General features: G+C 35.4%; 1 protein-coding gene across 1 annotated transcript in view; it reads left to right on the top strand.

The window, feature by feature from the left end:
• The first annotated feature begins 4,125 nt into the window (after positions 1-4,125).
• Positions 4,126-18,793, top strand: part of HBS1L (HBS1 like translational GTPase) — a 58,067-nt gene continuing 43,399 nt past the window's right edge. The window contains 4 exon segments of the mRNA XM_026844718.1: positions 4,126-4,138; positions 4,141-4,224; positions 7,007-7,144; positions 9,421-9,615. Of these exon segments, the coding sequence (XP_026700519.1) occupies positions 4,126-4,138; positions 4,141-4,224; positions 7,007-7,144; positions 9,421-9,615 (430 nt within the window).

The raw sequence follows: 18,793 nt of genomic DNA, 5'->3' as shown, positions 1-18,793 counted from the left end.
ATTCAAACATGAAAAATTATTGACAAGCGTTTGGTGGTTTGTGTAAAAAGCATGAATAGCAAGGATGAAAGAAACATCTTTGCAATAGGATTGTCAGGTGTGAAACAAGAAATGTCACTATTTGAAAAAAAAGAATGTTAAATTTACATGATTAAGATTTACTGCAGTTTTTAACATTTGAAAATGTTAAAAGTAATTTGTAAGTAATTTGGAGGCTGGAAAGAGTACCATTTTCAGAGTAAAGCTGTTGGGAGACAGACTGGCAGAACTCTGTGAGGGCTGTAGTGCTACAGTATCTTACTTTACTTCATCAAAAGCTCAGATAGCACTTGCTGGCATCAGGTTTTGAATTTAGAAGTGTGTCACCCTGGACGTATAATATTAAATCATAATGTATGATAGCAATTCTTCACTTTTGTATCTTTGACCCATATCAAGAGATTGGGACAGTTAAGGACGAACACAACTTCTGTCAAACATCTGCTGTACAGAACATTTGGGTCACTAAAGGTCAACAGGACACCAGCATGAATTAGAAATCTTTGTTTCCAGTTCTATTTTAAAATTAAAACTGTATGAGATCCTAACTTTGTGCAGCTGCATGTGCTGTTCTGTACAAATTAGTTAGAAATATGCAAATAACATAAGGGGAAAATCTGCACATTTGCATACAATTTGTATATGAACACAAACTTTGGCTTATGTTTAACATGGCCTGCCTCTGGCAGTGACCAGGAAGGATGTGGAGTTGCAGATAGTGAGAGTTTTGGCATGTGGGCCAGGCTGAGACAATAGTTAGGTGGCAGTTACAAAACCTGGGTATGCATGTTTATGTCTGTAGGGATGTGTGGCTATGCAGTGCGATATTGGAGGACACCTGGTGCATGCAGGTGGCTGGAGGAAGCTGGATTTCTGGTGTCAAAACTGGATAAAAAGATGGTAAATAAAGTATTAAAGGTGTTGAAGATGGAGACATCTGACTTGAGAAATATTAATGGGATTGTCTGCCTAGCAGCTCCTGAGGAGCTGCATGTAGATGAATGCAGCCCGGGCCCGAGCGGGAGGGCGCGGGGGGCTGTCAAGGGTGGTGGGAGGGGAGAAGCAGCCCCCTCCCCTCCGCGGGGGTTGGATGAGGCTCACTGCGAGGCCTCGCCCCGCCCCCGCCATTTCCCGCCCGAGTGGTGGGTCGGGCGCACGTGGCCGCGATGCCGCCGCCCCTCAGGGCCGCCCGCTACCGGGGGCTCCCCGGAGCTTCCCTACGGGGAAAGCGCGGCCCTGGCAGGTAGGCCCAGGTCACAGAATGAGTTACTGCGCTGCTTTAAATTGCCGAAGTTGACAGCTTTTCATGCTCGAAAACCAGCCTTGGTACAATTGAACCCGCCCTTTTTTAGTCTTGTAAAGCTGAGAAGCTTGTGTTCCCACCCATAGCTTTAGCAAATTGTTGTTGATGTTCAGCCGTAATAATAGATGAGAGGCAACGGCCGTTCCTTGGAGAAGTGTAGTTCTTGGAGATGGAGTTGAGCATCTAAGGAAGAACCTGTTCAGATATCTTTCTATTTGATTTAAGCTTGCATGGAGTGAACGAGCTCTTACGTAAGAACTTGGCTCATATCTGCAGTGCTGCAGCTTTCTTTGTGCCCTGTTCCATTAACTTAGGCAAACTGTAAATTGCACTCTTTTTTTCTAAACGGCTTTGTTTGTGTTGGCTTGGGCTGTGGAAAAATGGGCACACTTCTACTTGATATTAGTATTTTAAAGAACCCCTTGGTATAGGAGCAGCTATTTTTGATTGCTCAATCTGTCAGATTATATACAAAAACTGCAAGAAATACTTCTGCCTGCCTCTGGTCTTTTGCTGTTGAGTGGACAGATGTAATGTGTATATGTGTTACAGCAGGACGAACTGGATTTTCCGCTGTGATCTTGGAATTATTGGGGAACTCGCATGAATCCGTGTGAGCTGTGACATCTGTGTGGCCTATGTTTCAGGTTTTACTAGTGCAAATTCACCTAATACAGGCAAAATCTTAATCTGGATTAGGGATTAGAGAGCTTGATTTTTTCATACTCAAGAGATATTCTTCGCCATGGTTGAATTGAAGTCGGTCGATGAAGTTTGGTGCCCAGTCTGTAGAATTCATTTCAGTGTTTGTATACTCAGAATCTCTTAATGAGGTTGCTGAGATACATAGTATTTTGCTGCAGCCATATGAGGTTTAAATTTCTGTTGTTATTGAAACTTTACTGTTGCATTACACATCAGGTTTAATTAGGAGTGTGTATATGTGTGGTCTTTATACTTACACTGTATACTACTTTTGTAGTTGCGTATAATCATTTCTGGCCCAAATGAAGTACACTTCTGTGTCTGTTTAATACAAAGCCATATGGGGTTTTTTATGCCATTTAGGATTCTGTAGTGCTTTGTCTGGCCCAATTATTTGTCTTCTTTCAAAAGTAAATATTTGCAGTATTTTTTGGTCTCCTTCTCTGGGAATGCTTCTGAGGCCTTAGATCACGTGGCCCTTATTTGACCATATTCTATTTCTGCTCTCTCCTTTTTGAGGTATTGTGATCAGCACTGAATATGATATTCCAGCTGAGATCATGTTGATGTTACAGAAGTATTCTACATTATCAATAGCTGTGATTTCTACTCTGTTCTCTGTAATTTCTGTCATTTTTAAATAATTATTTTTATGTTCAATGCAAGCTGAGCCATCTCACCGAGGTGTCTTTTTCTTAGTTTAGAAATTAAGCCAGTATGGGATACAGAAGTTATTTTTGCTAAGCATACTGAGAAGAGTCACCCTAGTTTCACTTACTACTGACTGTGAATGTTAACCATTCACAGAAGTCATCTAGGAGTTCTTGACACTGTTCAAGTATTGGTCAAACTACAAAAAGATGTTCTTACCTTGAAAAAAAAGTCTATCTCTTCTCTAGACTTATAGATTAGTTGGTCCTAGCGTGGAACCAGGAGACAGTGAGTTCTTTCCAACATCATCAAAAAGTAGATAACGATATGCTCTTTAATTTTTAAAGACACAATCAGAACAAGCCTATAATGTTTTCTATATTCTGTGATAGTTAATTTCCAAAGTAGCTTCCTGGGCCTTTCACTAAACTTCATACACTTCTGCCAGCTCTTTTAGCTACTGCTTTTGGTTGGCATTTTTTTAGAGAATTACAGTTTGAAAATTTTAGAGTTAAGTTTACTTTGATTTTATTGTTCCATGTTGTGAGAACCTTTCATGCCCTAAATTCTAAGCCTTTTCTAGATGGATACAGTCTTTGTAGTGTCCCAGTTCTGTGGCCTGTAAATTGATACCAGAGTTTAGATGATTTTTAGGTGTTAGTTACTTTTTATCTCTCCCTCTTTTAAAACAAAAACAATACGGGTTATTTATGAAACTGCCAAGTGTATGCAAAAACATCTTTAAAAAAATTGAATTACCTTTTCCATGTATTTAATTATTAGTGAAAATTGCAAATTTATTTTCAAGATTTACATAATGCTAGGATTTGGGGGGGATCATTTGCTTTCTCTCTGTGTTTTCTGATAACTGATTCCTGATACCTTTGTTTTATTGGGGAAAGTATATGGCTTTGTTTAAGTAGCTATATAAGATTCTTGCCTTATGGTTGAAACAATTTTGTGTATTCAAAGGGAATTGTGAATTGTGTTTTTGCTTTGCTGAACTTGAGTTGAAAGGTAGATGGCCGTGAGGACAGACCAGAGAAGAGAGCTGTGAAGTAGGTAGGTATGGAGTAGAAATGATGATCCTGAGTTGTTGGAGTAGAGACTGTAATTGAACTGTGGAGAGGTCAAGCAGAAATATGGAGGGAAGTGCCAGGGGAAAAGATTTGTGGAACTGTAGACAATTGAGTTTGGACTGTGAGGACAGCCTTCCAAAGGAGATGCTGAAGGGAGGAGGTGTGAAGCATGGCAGCTCTTGAAAGTTTTCAGCTCTTCTCATGAACAGAGTATTAAATGTTAAAATTCTATTATTGTAACTTAGAATTTCTTACCTAGGTAAGTAAACAGTATTTAACTAGAGATGTATAATTTCTTAAAACCTTGTATAAAAACGTTTGAATTATAATATTAATTATTTAGAAGCTATGCAGACTAATCTTACTGTTTCCGCTTCTTAGATTTTGAAGATGATGATGTGTATGGCCAATCAGTAGAAGATGATTATTGCATTTCTCCTTCAACAGGTTAGTTCACATGATTGCATACAAGCATTGTCCATTGATTCCTAGTCTGATACTTATTTCTAGAATAAAACAATATTTAAAAGCTAGTGAAACTTTGAAGTGCAAAGGCTTGGACAATAGGCCCAAGCCAGATTTGATCTGTAGATTAATCCTGTAGGTTTTATAACTGAAAACCATTGTGCTAACAGGTATTATACTAAGTTATAACAAACCACCTATTCTGATGTAGAAGGTGGAAGTGTTGAAGCCTGAGCAACAGGCCCTGAACCAAAACTGTTAACTCAGTATGTAATCATTAGTAAAATATGCATGGAGGATGTAGCTATCTTCAATGTATCTTTCCCATCCTTTGTATGTGAATAGAATAACAGAGTAATGGAGGCAGGTGTCTGTCCCCGAGACCTGATGTGAGATCTTGCACATAATCGGATCAGATAAGTAGAGAAACAACCTTAGCTTCCTTGAGCCCTGGCCAGGCTCTGGGGGGAACCTAATGTGGGACTGAAACCAAATATTTCCACTCAAAACAAAGGTGCCAGCTATTCTGGCTTGCCGATCTTTGGTATATAAGGCTGGGCCTGTTTGCAGCGACTTTGGAAGCTTCACCTATGGGTGGACGCACCATGTAGGATTTCCCACTTGCTGGGACAGGCTCTCCAAACCCTCGCTGTAACTGGGGCTGCCCAGCCACTGCGGGTCTGGGTGATGGTAACGTATGCAAGTGGTGATGGATCTTTCTTAATCACTATTCTCTCTCTCGGGTGGTAATGATTTGATGCATTACCCTGTATTTTCCTATTTAAGTGCACTATTCTGTCTTACTGTATGTTTTCTGTATTATTCTGTTATATTATTTAGTTACTTCTAGTAAAATACATCTGCTCTTTTCACTCTGGTGTCTGAGTTTAATTGATACCCCTAATGAGCAAAACAAACTTGAAAAGTGCCTAGTGGCCATAATCCTGCTGAATTCAGTTAAATAGTGTTAGGCATTGTACTTTTGGAAGTCATGTTAGACAACTTGGCACTTCTTCAATCATACAAGTATATTGACTTGGATGGTCAGAATGTATTTGATAATGTAAAAATCTGGTTTATGGGAATATGTTGATAGTCTTGAAACATTTGGTATGTTTTAAAATTCTTAGTAGGATCTAGCTGGGCTTAATAGTTGTGATTCTGCACCTGGTAGTTGATGTCTTTTACACAGCCTTGAGTAAATGTTGGGCAGGGTGTCTTACTGTGGGATGCAGCACTGGTCCTCGCTGGCTTCGGTTCCCATGTAAGATCATGTGGAGCTAATAATAAGCATTCTACCATTTGTAATGTTGCAAACTAGGTATAAAAATAGTGATGCTGTGTGCTTGTGAGATGTAATTGGAGTGGCTCGATCCAACTGAATTCAACCCAAATGTAGAACCATTAGGTTGTGTTCTCCAGTCAAATCTCTGGCAAGATTATCAGTTCAGGGTTTCCCCAGATTTGGTGGCAGTGTTTCTAGAGTTTAGCAGGCCTTGAAAACAGTATGGCTGATGTTGACGTGAAGCTGTGCTACTGCAGGTAACTAGGCTGGATCTAAATCTGCTGCAATTGTGATGCAGTGTGTGACCTCTAGCCACAGGTACTTGGGTTAATTAGGTCTTTAAAAATCTGTTCCTCTGTCATCCTGTTGATTTTAGATAAGCAAATCTAGGTGTGTATTTTTATTATTTGTAGTCACAGTCCCTGATTTATATTCCAATTGTCTTGCATTTGGTTTCTAAGTTTAATTCCTAGAGTTTTCCAGACCTTTTCTAAGAATTAAGGTAGCCTTGTGTTTTGTGATAAAAATATGCAACGTGTTTACTTTTTAATCAAGTATAAACTGCTAAATTGCAAAACTAATTCTTGTTTGTGCACAGTAATTTTTCTAAGAATTCTTTTTATGTAAGCTTCATTTATAAAATAATCTGATCTAGATTCTATAGCAATCTTTTAATAGTTGCTTCAAGTTATGGTGATTGAATATGAAATGGTATGCATTTAGGAAATGGTTGCTAAGGCTGTGCTACTTCTGGATATACATATGCTTTTAGTATGAATTTCAGAGCTGGGGAGAACATTACCTGTTTTTTGGGTTTTGTTTACATTATACTTCGTATGTTTCTGAGAGTATGTAATGACTGGGGCTTATGTTCAGCAAGAAGTTTCATCTATGTATGTCTTAATGTGTTGCTGAATCACAGTGGAATTTTGCACTTGTTTAAAGTTTTGTGTGAATATACATTTTAACTCATGGGCTGTATTTCTAATGAAATTCCAAGATGAAAAGTGTGTGTTCAACTGCATTAAACTATTACCAGTAGTTTGACAGTGCCATACTGTCAAAACAATGTTATTTTCATGCTAACTTATTTTTTTACTTGTAACTAAGGTTAAAAAAAATAATTGTGGATTAAGGTTGTATATGGTAATTTGGTACAGAAAATACTATTTGTCAGACCTGGAGTATATTCTTTCGTTTGAATACTACACTTTGCAGAATTGTTGCATTACATGGATACAAGGGTGTTGCCCAGCCTGTGGTTTCATTGTGATGAGGACTTATTTATATTCTAGCTTGCTGTATGCTTTTTGGTGCAATCTTCAGGTAGTAGTCATTATACAGTAGTGTCCCATTACCCCTGCCCCCAAACCACTGCAACAGGTAAGCCTCCTTTTTTTTCCCCCCTGTAGAGATGTTTTGTTTTTAAAGGAGAAAAAAAAATTACTTTTTTTAATACTTTTTTTTTACCTAATGCAGCAGCTCAGTTTATCTACTCCAGACGAGACAAACCAGCAACATTTGCTCAGCCATTAGAAGAAGAATATGGCTATGAAGGTACAGATGATACTGCTGATTATTTTACATCCAATCATCAGTTGACTGAAGTTGATAGAGGTAATTATAGAAAATAAATAATTCTCAGAACAGTCTCTTTTATAAATCAAGGACTTACTAAAATTGTCTTAAATTAATATTTGTTACTTGACTGACACTGCTCACAATTTTGTAATCTTGTTGTAAAACAACATCCTTTGTGAGCATAGCTTCAGTGGTGATTTTTCAAGTTTGTAACTACCTTTTGTGTCCTGCTTGTATAACTTGGTTGCATACACTGAAATATGTTTTTAGTTTCTCATTAAAAATAGTGAGATTTGATACTAAATTCAGACATAAGAACAGCTGTACTGGCTCAGGCCAAGTATCTGTGTAGCTCGTGGTCTTGACTCAGCAAATGAATGCTTAGGGAAGAATATTAGGAACATAGTATTTGTAGAATGATCTTCTGCTTGTATTGCATTCCAAAATATAGCAATTAGCAGTATTTGAAAGGTTTTCAGTCATTCATTTCCTTGAAACAGTAGCTAATATATTTAGATACCTGTATATTCTACAATCTTCTCTTATCCTGTTTTGAATTTATTAGACTAGTTTCAATCCTGCAGCCGTGAATTCCACATTACAAGCCAAGTTATGAAGTTATGAGCAGAGCGGTTAGGGAAAAAATATTTGCCCTTTTTTTTTCTTTTTAAACTTGTTTGAAAAAGGTTCACAAGTCTCCTTCCTAAATATTAATAGGAACCTAGTTTTTAATGTTTTAGAAATAATGAAGTTAGTTTTTAAAATGTTGATGAGCTCGGAGTAAAGTGTGTTGGTGAATGAATAGACAGTAAAATGCATGAATGATACTTGGTATTTAAAATAAGTTGCAGAAAATTCAGAAGCAATAGATAGAATAGAAGCAATCTAGATTCCACATCAAGTAAATTGGTAGAAGCTATGCTAAAGCATAGACCTATGGGTAAATATAATAAATTGGAGTGTAATATACATGTTCATACAACTGGAAGTAATGCTGTAGAGGGAAATTTGAAAGAATTATATGGTATGTAGTTACAGGTGATCTAGACAATAAGATACGCTGCTTTTCACGGTACTTTTGACAGGCTTTATCAGTTAAGAATTGATACTGGAACAAGAATAAAAGTAATATTCTGGACTAAAAAATTATGGAAAAGAAACATAGAAATAACCATTTCTACTGTGAAAACAGCAGTGGTACCACAAGACCTGTTATGTTTGATAGTGTGTGCCATGTTAGCCATTAATAAGAAATTATTGATTGCAGTCAAAGAGTTTGGCAAGATTGCCCTTGTTGATCGTTGGATAATAAAATGGCCAACCAGCATATTGTGCAGGGCTCTGCCAGTACTTGTTTTGCAGAGCAAATGTCTGGGGAACATTGACTTGCTATTTGGATTACGGGTCGAGGGTGTGGATTTAAGTAACCTTGAGAACGTTGAAATTCTGGGGTGTTGAATTCACTTAGCAAAGTTCCTTAAACATCACTATCTTTGAGGATGTGTTCAAATAAAGAATCTGTAGTAGTCTTCCTGTTGTTCAGTGCCTGTTTTCTAAAATCTGAACGGGCAGGAACTGTGGTTCTCAGGAAGACTTTCTTCTGTTCTCTTGTGTTTGTATGTCTGATCAGCACGCTGCTTCCAGTGAGTGGCAGCCTGGTGAATTTTCAGTCTCGTGTTAAATCAGGACTTAAGAAACTTATCTTAGTCAAGGCATTTACTAGTTGCAGATATATGCTCCAAAGAAAATTGGTTTTATAAGCCAAAAAATGTATTATGGTTTTAGGAAAGGTGAAAATTGCAGATAGTTTCAAACCTGGTGTGTTGATCCAGAGTTTTCATTTGTTAAGACCTGAGTCGCCCCAAAATGCTGCTTTACTTTGGGTGTACTTAAAGTAAAACACCTAAAGTAAAACAGCAGAAGGGTGTAGCATCTGTAAACACTTAAAATGTGCTGTTCAGTGCAATTCCATGTTGACTTACTAAATTACTTTGGATAATTTTAAAGTGATTATTTGTATTTCTTTTCTGCAGTAAAGATAGTTAATTTGACAACATCAGAGTATTTCAATATTGAGACTTTATAGACTAGTAGTCAGTGATATGTTCCTTATAGGGATAACAGAAATATTCTGCAGGGTTTGGGGGCAAAGTTTATCATGGCAATAAGTGAGAATCAAATCAATTTCTAAAGGTTTTTATCTCTCACTGCGATGTTTTTCTTCTGTTTTTGTTAGTCAGATGTCTGGTACTAGTGTTTAGGCCACTTAAGACTTTTTTGTTCAGCTTATAACAGTAATATGTCTCTTCTAGCCCGTCTTAATTCATGCCTTGATCAAATGAGGGAAGTTTTGGCAGAATCTGTACCAGAGCAAACAATGGTGCAAGCAGTACTGGATAGTAAATTTGATGCACAGAAGGCTTTGGATTTTGTGCTTTCACAAGGCAGTAAGCAAAATGTGAAGACCAAGAACGAGGATGCTGTGATTGTAGGAAAGACGACAAAAGGTATACTTCTCTTTAAATGTTTACATTCAAGATGATTCATTTCTATGTACAGTTTAACTTTGGCTTTACAAGCTGTGAAAATGCTTGTTACTGCATTAGTCATTTATTAGAAAATCAAAAAAGACCAACCTTTCTATTTCTGTGCTCTATAAACATTTAAAGGAAACAGTAGCTTCTCTTGAGCTAGAAGTCAAAATAAAACTTTAGTGTCAGCTTAAATTCAACCTGCAACCACCTGCAGTTCACAGTAAATTTCTGATTTCTAATATATGACTTAACTGGATGAATAAATGTCCTAAAAGTTGGACAACATCTTTAAGTTTTACATACTTCCATTATTTCTTCGGTGAACTGTCATCTCCTATGCCCAATACCTCCCTTTTTTTGGTAACGTCTGTACACTAACTTTCTTACTTTGATTTACTCTTAACTCTTTGTAATCTTTACTGGCATTCTTTCCTGATTCTTAAAGTTTCCTAGGTATGTCAGTAGGTACCTGTAATTTAATTGTAACATTGCATATTTTGGATAACACTTAGTAATTAAATGCCTTTTCATGTTTCTTCTTGATTTTTTTGTTGCTGCTGTCAACTTTAAAAAAAAATGGATATTTCATTGTGACTACACTTCCATCTGAAAATTACTGGCTATTGTAAGGTAAGGAGACTTAATTTGTTGTCCAGAAATGTGTATTGATACAAAGAGTTTCTCTTGTGCAGTAGAAAATGTTGCTGATGCCAGCAAACCTGGGTTCGGAAACTTGACAGCCGAAAGTGGTTCAGCTTGTTACTCTTTAATTACAAATGACAAAATGCTTCTCAGTGCTGAAAAATCCAATATGCCTTCATCTGAAAGGAAAGGATTGAAATCCTCTTCACTTGTTCTGTCATCTTCTTTCAGTGATGATCCTTTACAAAAATCATTTTGTGAACCTGTGAATAAACAGGCAGAGAGTCAACTACCAGAAAGTGCTAATGCAGTAAGTTCGATTCCTGACAGTGATGATGTTTACTTTAGCATAGGAAGTAACCCATCTGGAAATTCTTCCTTTAAGAAGTTGGAATGCAAGGGAACACGGGACTTGAAATCCTTGCTGATGCAAAATGTGGTTTATGATTCTCTGAGTCCTGAAGACAGCATTTCTCTTGCTTCCTCAAATACTTCTGAGTGTAATAGTAATGCAAATGTTTACAGTCCTCCATGTTTAACAAGTGCTTTAGGAAAATTGGCTCTTGATAATGAAATTAGTCATACTGTAAATAGAAAGAATGAACTTGAAAATTTTTCTTCACTTATGCAAAGTAGAAAACAAGAAAGCCTCTCTTCAGACATGGCTACTTTGCCAGTGTTACGGTCTGGAAGTACATCACTGGCTGACTTACTTCAGGAACACCAGGAAAGCAGTGCTAGCCACTCTTATTCTTTGGCTGATCTTTATACTCAGTCAACAACAAGTCTCATTGATATGAAATTGGGAACCTCACCATTATCACAACTAGTAAGTCAATCCCAAACTTCAGGTGGGATGCCAGAGCTAACAGGATCTTTGTCTTCTCTAGCCCTCTCTAAAGTTTCTCCAATAAAGGAGGTTGAGAATTTATCACTCTCAGATTTAATAGCAGAGACTATTACAATAGATAAAACTCAACAAAGTACGGACTTCCCCGTGCTCAGTGTAACTGAATTGAGACCCTCTAAAAGAACCAGCATTGATTTAAGTGCCCTTGTAAAAAATGCAGATGTATCTGCAGGACAAAATGAGGTAGGACAGACGAATATCTTAAGCCCTGAAACTAAACTTTTAAAAGAAAAACAAGGAAAATGTTCTGGTTTTGCCAAAACAAATAAAAAAACAAAAAGAGGGCTTACTCCTAAGAGGCAGGATTTGTCCCTTTCATGGATGAAGGCAGTGCGTGCTAGACCTTCAGCTTTTGCTTTAACCTTGTGTCTTCGTTATCCTCCAAAAGGCTATAAGCGGCGCACAATTGGTATACATAAAGCTTTCCTATACAGTAGACAAGTACAAGACATAAAACCCAAGGAAACTGGTCCTATAACAGCCATAACACCATTTGACTTCAAATCAGCATCTCCTGATGATATTGTGAAAGCTAACCAAAAAAGAGCTTTTACAAGAGAGTAGTGTGTGGGAGGGGGGAATTGATGTTTATATCTTGGTATATTAAAGAAAAAAAATCATATATAGGACCTATTTATAATCCAGAATTGAATTTTTTTATTTTTTTAATTGACATACTGCGGTTCTCATTGTTTGGTAACAAATTTGTATGTGAACTTTAAGCTGTTGCACTGAATATCTTTATTTTTGCCTAATTTTCACTGGCAATTTAACATTTTAAACTTTTGAAAAGTCTTGAACTTTATTATATAGATATTGCATGTACAAAATTCTATAAACACCGTTAGACTTCTTGAAACATCTCCCTAGGTGTTGAAGATACAATTCGTTGGGAAGAACACTGAATTATTATTCTGTAAAATAATTTAGTTTTGCTATATGGTGTATAGTTTGGGTAGCAGGAACCTCAGTTTATATTATGACTGTTTTATTGAATGTTCTTAAAATTAGATTTTCTGATAAGGTATGTTATTAAACTGCCAGTCTTGTTATTGATATTGCCAGTCAATGTCATTATTCTCGTCTATCTTTGTATTGATTACAATATTACAACAGAAGTACCTTTAGTTTTCAAAAGCCTCACTAACCTCAGGTTTTGACAGTTTTTGTTGGGGTAAGACGTATAGTTTTTCATAGGACCAAATTTGTAGGGGAGCAAGCAATTAAAATTGCCCCCCTCCCCCCATCCAGCTGTCAAAATGTGATATTCAGTATTCAAAATTTTAAACCAGCTGTTTTATATGTTTATACATATTGCATGTATTTCATGAGAAGTTTTGATAGGATTCTGTGGTTTATTCTCAAGTCTTTCAGAAAAGTATTGGAATAACAATTCTTTCAACTTTAGCATGAGAGTCTTTGCTCAGTGGAAAAAAAAATTTCAGGCAAAGCGTAAGTGCTGTTTGTGTCTGTCTCTTGTCTGTTTTGAAGAAAGCTTCCTTTAGTAATGGAAATATATTCTTTTACTGTTTGCACCCATTGCTGTTATTTTGAATCTTTAGACAGAAGATTGGACAAGACATTCTGGACTTATTTTTTTTGGTGATAATTGCCAGACTCCGATGCCACTGTTAGTCAAATCAATAACTGCATGTATGTATCTGCTTACCTTTTAGCACACCTTACTACTTTTAATATATTTCCAGTGTCAATGTCAGTATTTTAGATCCTGAACAGCAATAAGTGCAATAAAGGTACTGCTGCAACTTGAAAAATATATTTGTTCATATACTGCCATACACTTACTCATGCTAAACTTGGCAGCTAGTGTGGAACAGTAGATATGATTTTCATCTAGTTTTAATTTGATTTTTGTTGAGCATGTTACATCAAAAAGACAAAAATTTTAGGTTTATTCTTGGCTTCAGGTTGCACTACAATTTTATTTCTGAATAAAAATAAAACATGTTCCAGTGCTCTCAGGTACAAATTTCATGTTCTGTATATTTTGCTTGTTTGTCTAGTTGATGTTATTTAGGACTGTGAGCAGTGTGACCTCTGACTTCTTGAATGGAATGAGTGTTTCTTACTCTTACTAATAAAAGTTTTATATAATAACAGTGCTGCAGTGTTTATGTTCTAGTTGACATGTTGATCTTGCTATCTGTATCCTTACTTAAGTGCCTTAAAGTGTAAATAATATAATTCAGTGTACATGCTATGATCTGTTAAGTTTATGAGCAGGAGCATAATTGATTTGTTTCCACAGAAGAGTTCCTATAGAAGTCTGGCTGATACTGTCTGTATACTGGTTGTTTACTTAGTCCTAATAACAAATTCTGCTTTTTGAACAACACAAAATGCCTTTCAATGATTAGTTTCTCTGTAGTTAGTCCAAATACTAACTTCCCGCTGCTTAGAAGTCCAAGTCTGTTTTTCCCACTGAGACAAAATGTCCTATTTGGAGAATTTATAATTAAAGTTCAGTTTTTCTAAAGTTGTGTGTGTTCTTCCAGTAGAGAAATTCTAAATTTTAGAAGTAAAATATTAGTGCAAAGGTTGGCATTGTTATGCCTGGTATATTTTTAGGTGGTTTTGCTTTCTTATGTTCCAAATACTCTTGCAGTCCTAGTTACCAGAGGTAGAGATTTCTAATATGTGTGGGTATTTTAAATTTTCATTGTATAGTTTCATTTTCCCCTCTTAAATATCTTCTCTTACTCTTGTTGAACTTTTCGTTGGTTTTAGTCTGTTTTCTCATTCCCTTGGCTGCTCTTTTTTTTTTTTTTTTTTTTAATAAAACTCCTTAGCATTTTTAATAATTTTGGAGCCTGAACTGGACATACACCTAAATGATGTCCTATGGATTCCATTAGCAAGCATGTGCAAGTAGTAGGTGGCAACGTGTAGTACCTGGAGCTTAATTTTACCATAGGTTTCGTTTCGATTAAAGTTTGAACAAGTGACTGAAGCCGAAGGGCATTAGCGTTATATGTTTATTGCAGAACTTACTGTGGGATTTGTATCTTAATAAACAACTTTGGATCTTGTTAGGTAGCTAGATTCTTAAATACTTCTTCATTTGCATTTGTCTCAGTGTTGTTAGCAGTCTTGAAGAAGCAGTACATGATGTTCAGTGTATAAGGAGTGGGGGAGGCATTTTTTCTTCAGTTTGCAATCCAGAATCCTGAAGTGAGCCTTGAATTAGTACAAACCTGCAGGCTGAACACTGTAGAATATGTCTAAGTGGTGGATAAACTTGAATTCCAATTAATTTTCAGCAGAGATTATTTATTTCCATGCATGGAAGATTTTTCAGTTTTGCTTTTATAAGCAAAAGGTAATGTGTTACTATATTTGCTTTTTAAATGTAACAAGTATTTTAATAATTTCCTTAATTATTCCTTAATTTCCTTACTGAGAACCAGGTTTGTATCATCAGTGACACGTTTAATTGTCTTAGAATACTGCTTGATATTATGGTATATGGCATTTTGGAATGACTAGTCTGTGTTTGGCCTTTGCACTGAAGTGTTTGTACCTAATGAATGTTAGAATTCTTGTTAACTAAATATGACTGTTTTATGCTTAACACTGAGCTTATTTTATTGATGTATGTATATAACCTTTTCTCTCAATTTTGCCGTTAGTGTGAATCTTTGTGTAATACAGGTCAATTGTGTTATTTGTTTTGGAATTCACATATTAACATTGCAAAGTACTTGTGTCTATGTTTGCATATGGACATAAAGATAACATGAAACTACATGGACATACTACTTCTGGTATTCAGACTGTATACTACTAAGGTATTTTGTACATTAAATTTATTTTGTATGTAATTTTTAAGTGGCTGTTGACTATTTTTAAGACCAAATTGACTTGTGGACATTGCTTTCTGTACCTAAATAAAATGCATATTCTTAAAGGACTGACTTAATTACAATTTTTTGTTAACTTACCTGATAGAGTTGTGATTGAATGTTATATAATGATTGTATCTATTTTGGAAACAGGCTCCAATTCTTGTCTAGGTTTGCATAGTCATACTTCTTTCCATGGAAGATTCATTTGGAGAAAGTAAGGTAAAAATTGTCATCAACTAGTGCATCTTCAGATACCATATTGAGGCTCCAGATTGCTTTCAGTTAGAAATGAGTTTGTAAATTTTTCTTTAGATCACTTTGATAGCATTTTTTTAAACCTTATTTGGATCTTAAAGTGGAAAGGTTATCAGTGAAATAAGAAAAAACAACTGTCTAAAGTTAGTTCTTAAACTCTTTGTTGCAGTAGCAATTAAAGCTACTACAGTTCATTTCTTAAAATCAACATTCTTAAAATATCTCTAAATATCTGTTCCATTTTTCTCTTTTAGGTTTCTTTTTTCTATTTGATTTCTATCTGAATTTGTTTTGGAAAACCAGGGCAAATTGAAAGTCAAAGTATGAGAAGAGTAGGCAAATAACAACCCCCATTGGAATATCAAAAATGATAGATTGTGTACCCCTTGAGATGTGATTTAACATAATTATATTTATCTGTTTTTTAATTACAACAGAAAACACTTTTTTTTGAGAAAAGTGTAGAATGTTAGGAGCATAAGCTTGAAATTAAAAAAAAAAACCAATGTGGGATTAGAACTTCACATACCTGTTTTTTACTTTTTATTCAGAAATAACTGTATAAATAATTTCTCACTGAATTATTCAGACGGTTCTCATGATCTTAAGCTTCAGACAGCAGCTACATGAGTTTCAGGAACTGTTGCACAATAGTATTTCAGAATCTTATTTCTAAGAGACTAACTGGCGCAGTGAGGTAGTCTTTGCAATTTTGTTTTTCCCTATTTCCTTTAATCATGTCTTTCAAACACATTTTTCAGTAATCAGCAATTTCTGTAAACTACACTTATGCAGAAAGTTAAAGAGTAACTACTGCTACTGCAAAAATGAATAGCTATACAAAAGATTTGTGTGAAGATAGGATATAGGTTGTCTTTATGAAAAGTATATAGTTTATAGTACCTTTATACACGGACAGTAGTTTAGGGTTATACACAAAATCATTCACATCTCTAAGATCTAAAGAGCTCAAAAGTTGTTTTTTTATTAAATGCTGATTTTGAATTATGGTTGGGGAAAAAAAAGCAAAAATTTCATCACATTGTAGTTCATGCAGTAAAAATAAACTTCCTGAAGTGCTGAAAGGGGATGCTTCTCTGCTTTTCTGTTTCTTTGGAAATTGAGTTGAATTTTTATGCGTAATTTGCATCGATTTTTGGTTTGTGTGAAGAGTAAACAGCTGATAAACTCTTAAGTAGATTTCATGTTTGATTCACTGTGTCCAAACAGCTATTTAGATGATGAGGAAATATCATTAGTCCCAGTTAAAAATACTTGTGTGTGCTAATGGTTTTGACTTTACAGGATTTTCTGTGGAAAAGTAAGAGAAACTTTTTTTGTGAAACTGATGTGTTTAGTCTGCACTAGAAAACAATGTGATGAAACAAAAATCAAAGCCAATAGTGATTTATTTATTTGTTTGTTTATTTAAACAATCTCTTTTGTTCTTCCCAAATTGCTCTCTTAATGCAGTTCAGAGGGAATGGGTCTCTGTTTCAGTATTGCTGTACTGTACAGCCAGTGGCTCCTTTATGCAGACTGCTTGTGGAAGTATACATTTTTACCGAAAGTAAAACCTAATTGCAGTTTGTGATTTCAGTTGATTGTTAACATGAACAATTTTTATGAAATGGTTCATGAGTTTCTGGTGTCTTATGTTGTCGTGGAAGTGTTCTTTATCTTGTTTGTGGTTTGCATTATGTATGTGGATTGCATATATAATGCAAGTATGCATTATGTTGCATACTTAAAAATGACACATTAAAAAAAAATTGTTGGTGGTTTCTGAGGTATGTCAGTGGTTTGTTGGTAAAATAATTGATTTGGGTGCTTAGTGTTGATAGTATTCCTTTAGAAAATAACCTATTGCCCTTCTCTACAACTTTCTGATAAGAAAATGACCAGAAGATGACTAGAACGTGTAAAATGGTTGTAGTTTTCAGTGATCAAGATGACACATTTTAAAAGAGCTCTCATGAGCAATTTGTTAAGAATTTCAGACTTATGAAGACATAGTGAAAATTGTCTTTCTCTTTTTATAATGAGAATATTGAGATTTTAGGGAAGAATTGCCTGTGAAGTATTTACTCATGATTATGTCAAGGTATAGAGGTAATAGGTGATGAAGATGGACATCATTTTAATATTTCATCTGGCTATTTTGAATATTTTCGTTCATAAAATCAGAGTAAGAAATCTTAACAGAAATTACTTCTTAACTGGTGACATACGTTCCTGACATATTTAGCGTTTCTCAGGTGTCCTTTGCTTCTGTTTCAGCAGTGGGTATTAGTGATGTTAAGAAATTCCACTTTGAAATGCACTGTTGAATTGTTTGCTTTTACTGAAGTCAAGCAAGGATTTTAATTTGATGAAATTTAGCTCATATTTATGGGTTCTCCGAGAAACCTTTCTTAAAGTTCAAATTTCTAAAAAATGTTTATGTTAAAATGTGCCCTTCTTAGTCAAAAGAATGTGCATTCTGTGCATATTTGTTTCATTTGTGCTTGCTTTTTCTGGTTAAACTACTTTTTCTTTCTGTCCGTGTTAGTATTGCAGAACAAATACAGATACTAGTGAGTGAGCTAGATTCTATTCCATTTCAGGCACCATTAACGGAATTGTTAACCACTTTATGACACTTAAGATTTTTGATTTTAGTGATGCATGAGCAAGAAGGAGGTCAGATGTCTGGAAATGTGCACTCCTTGCAGGAAATAAAACCTACTGTGACTGGAGCATGTTTGTTGGGGTAGCAAGGCATCTAGTCTTTTTTTTTTAATTAATTCCTTCCTGTAGTAGAGCCATCTTTGTGGGGGCACTGGCCATTTTGGATTATGGTAGTTTCTCAGGAATAATACCAAGAACAGAGTCTTTGTAGGGCTATATTGTAAATATTTAATAAGAAATGAGCATCATAGTAAAGAGTCAAAATTGAAAGTAAGGCACAGGAAGTTGAAAAACCTTACTCATGATACGCCAGATAATATAGGAATAGAGCACAGGTCTCAAACTTAAGTCTGGTTTTCTAAATATTGGACTATACTACTCTGCTTGCAGCTGTTAATAGAGATGCAGGTATTTCTTCACAGGCATTTATTTTTAATTTATGTTTTTTATTAATACTTCATGTATTCAAGTTTTTGACATAGCTATTAAGACAGCGTGGACAGTTTCAAGAATACAAGTCACAAGTAAAATTAAGAGGTGCTTAACTTGCATTTTGTTAATGTATATCTTTCCATGTTCTAGAATTCTTTTTGCCTCTCCTGTATAAATACCTTCCTTCACTTTTGCTTTACACCAGTAATAAATAAACAAAAATCCTACAAATGTCACTGCAATGTGACTTAATCTAATTATCTGCTTCTTTTCACTCAGTTGAATGCAGCAAGGTTTGTTTTTGGTTCAGAATGATGGGCATTTCTCAGTCCATGGACAAATATTATTTGTCGTCTTTTTAGACAATGGTTGAATA

Source organism: Athene cunicularia (genome assembly GCF_003259725.1).
Source record: "Athene cunicularia isolate RWA chromosome 3 unlocalized genomic scaffold, athCun1 chr3_part1, whole genome shotgun sequence".
NCBI lineage: Eukaryota > Metazoa > Chordata > Aves > Strigiformes > Strigidae > Athene > Athene cunicularia.
The sequence above is the reverse complement of the archived record's forward strand: the minus strand, read 5'-3'. Positions and strand labels throughout refer to the sequence as shown.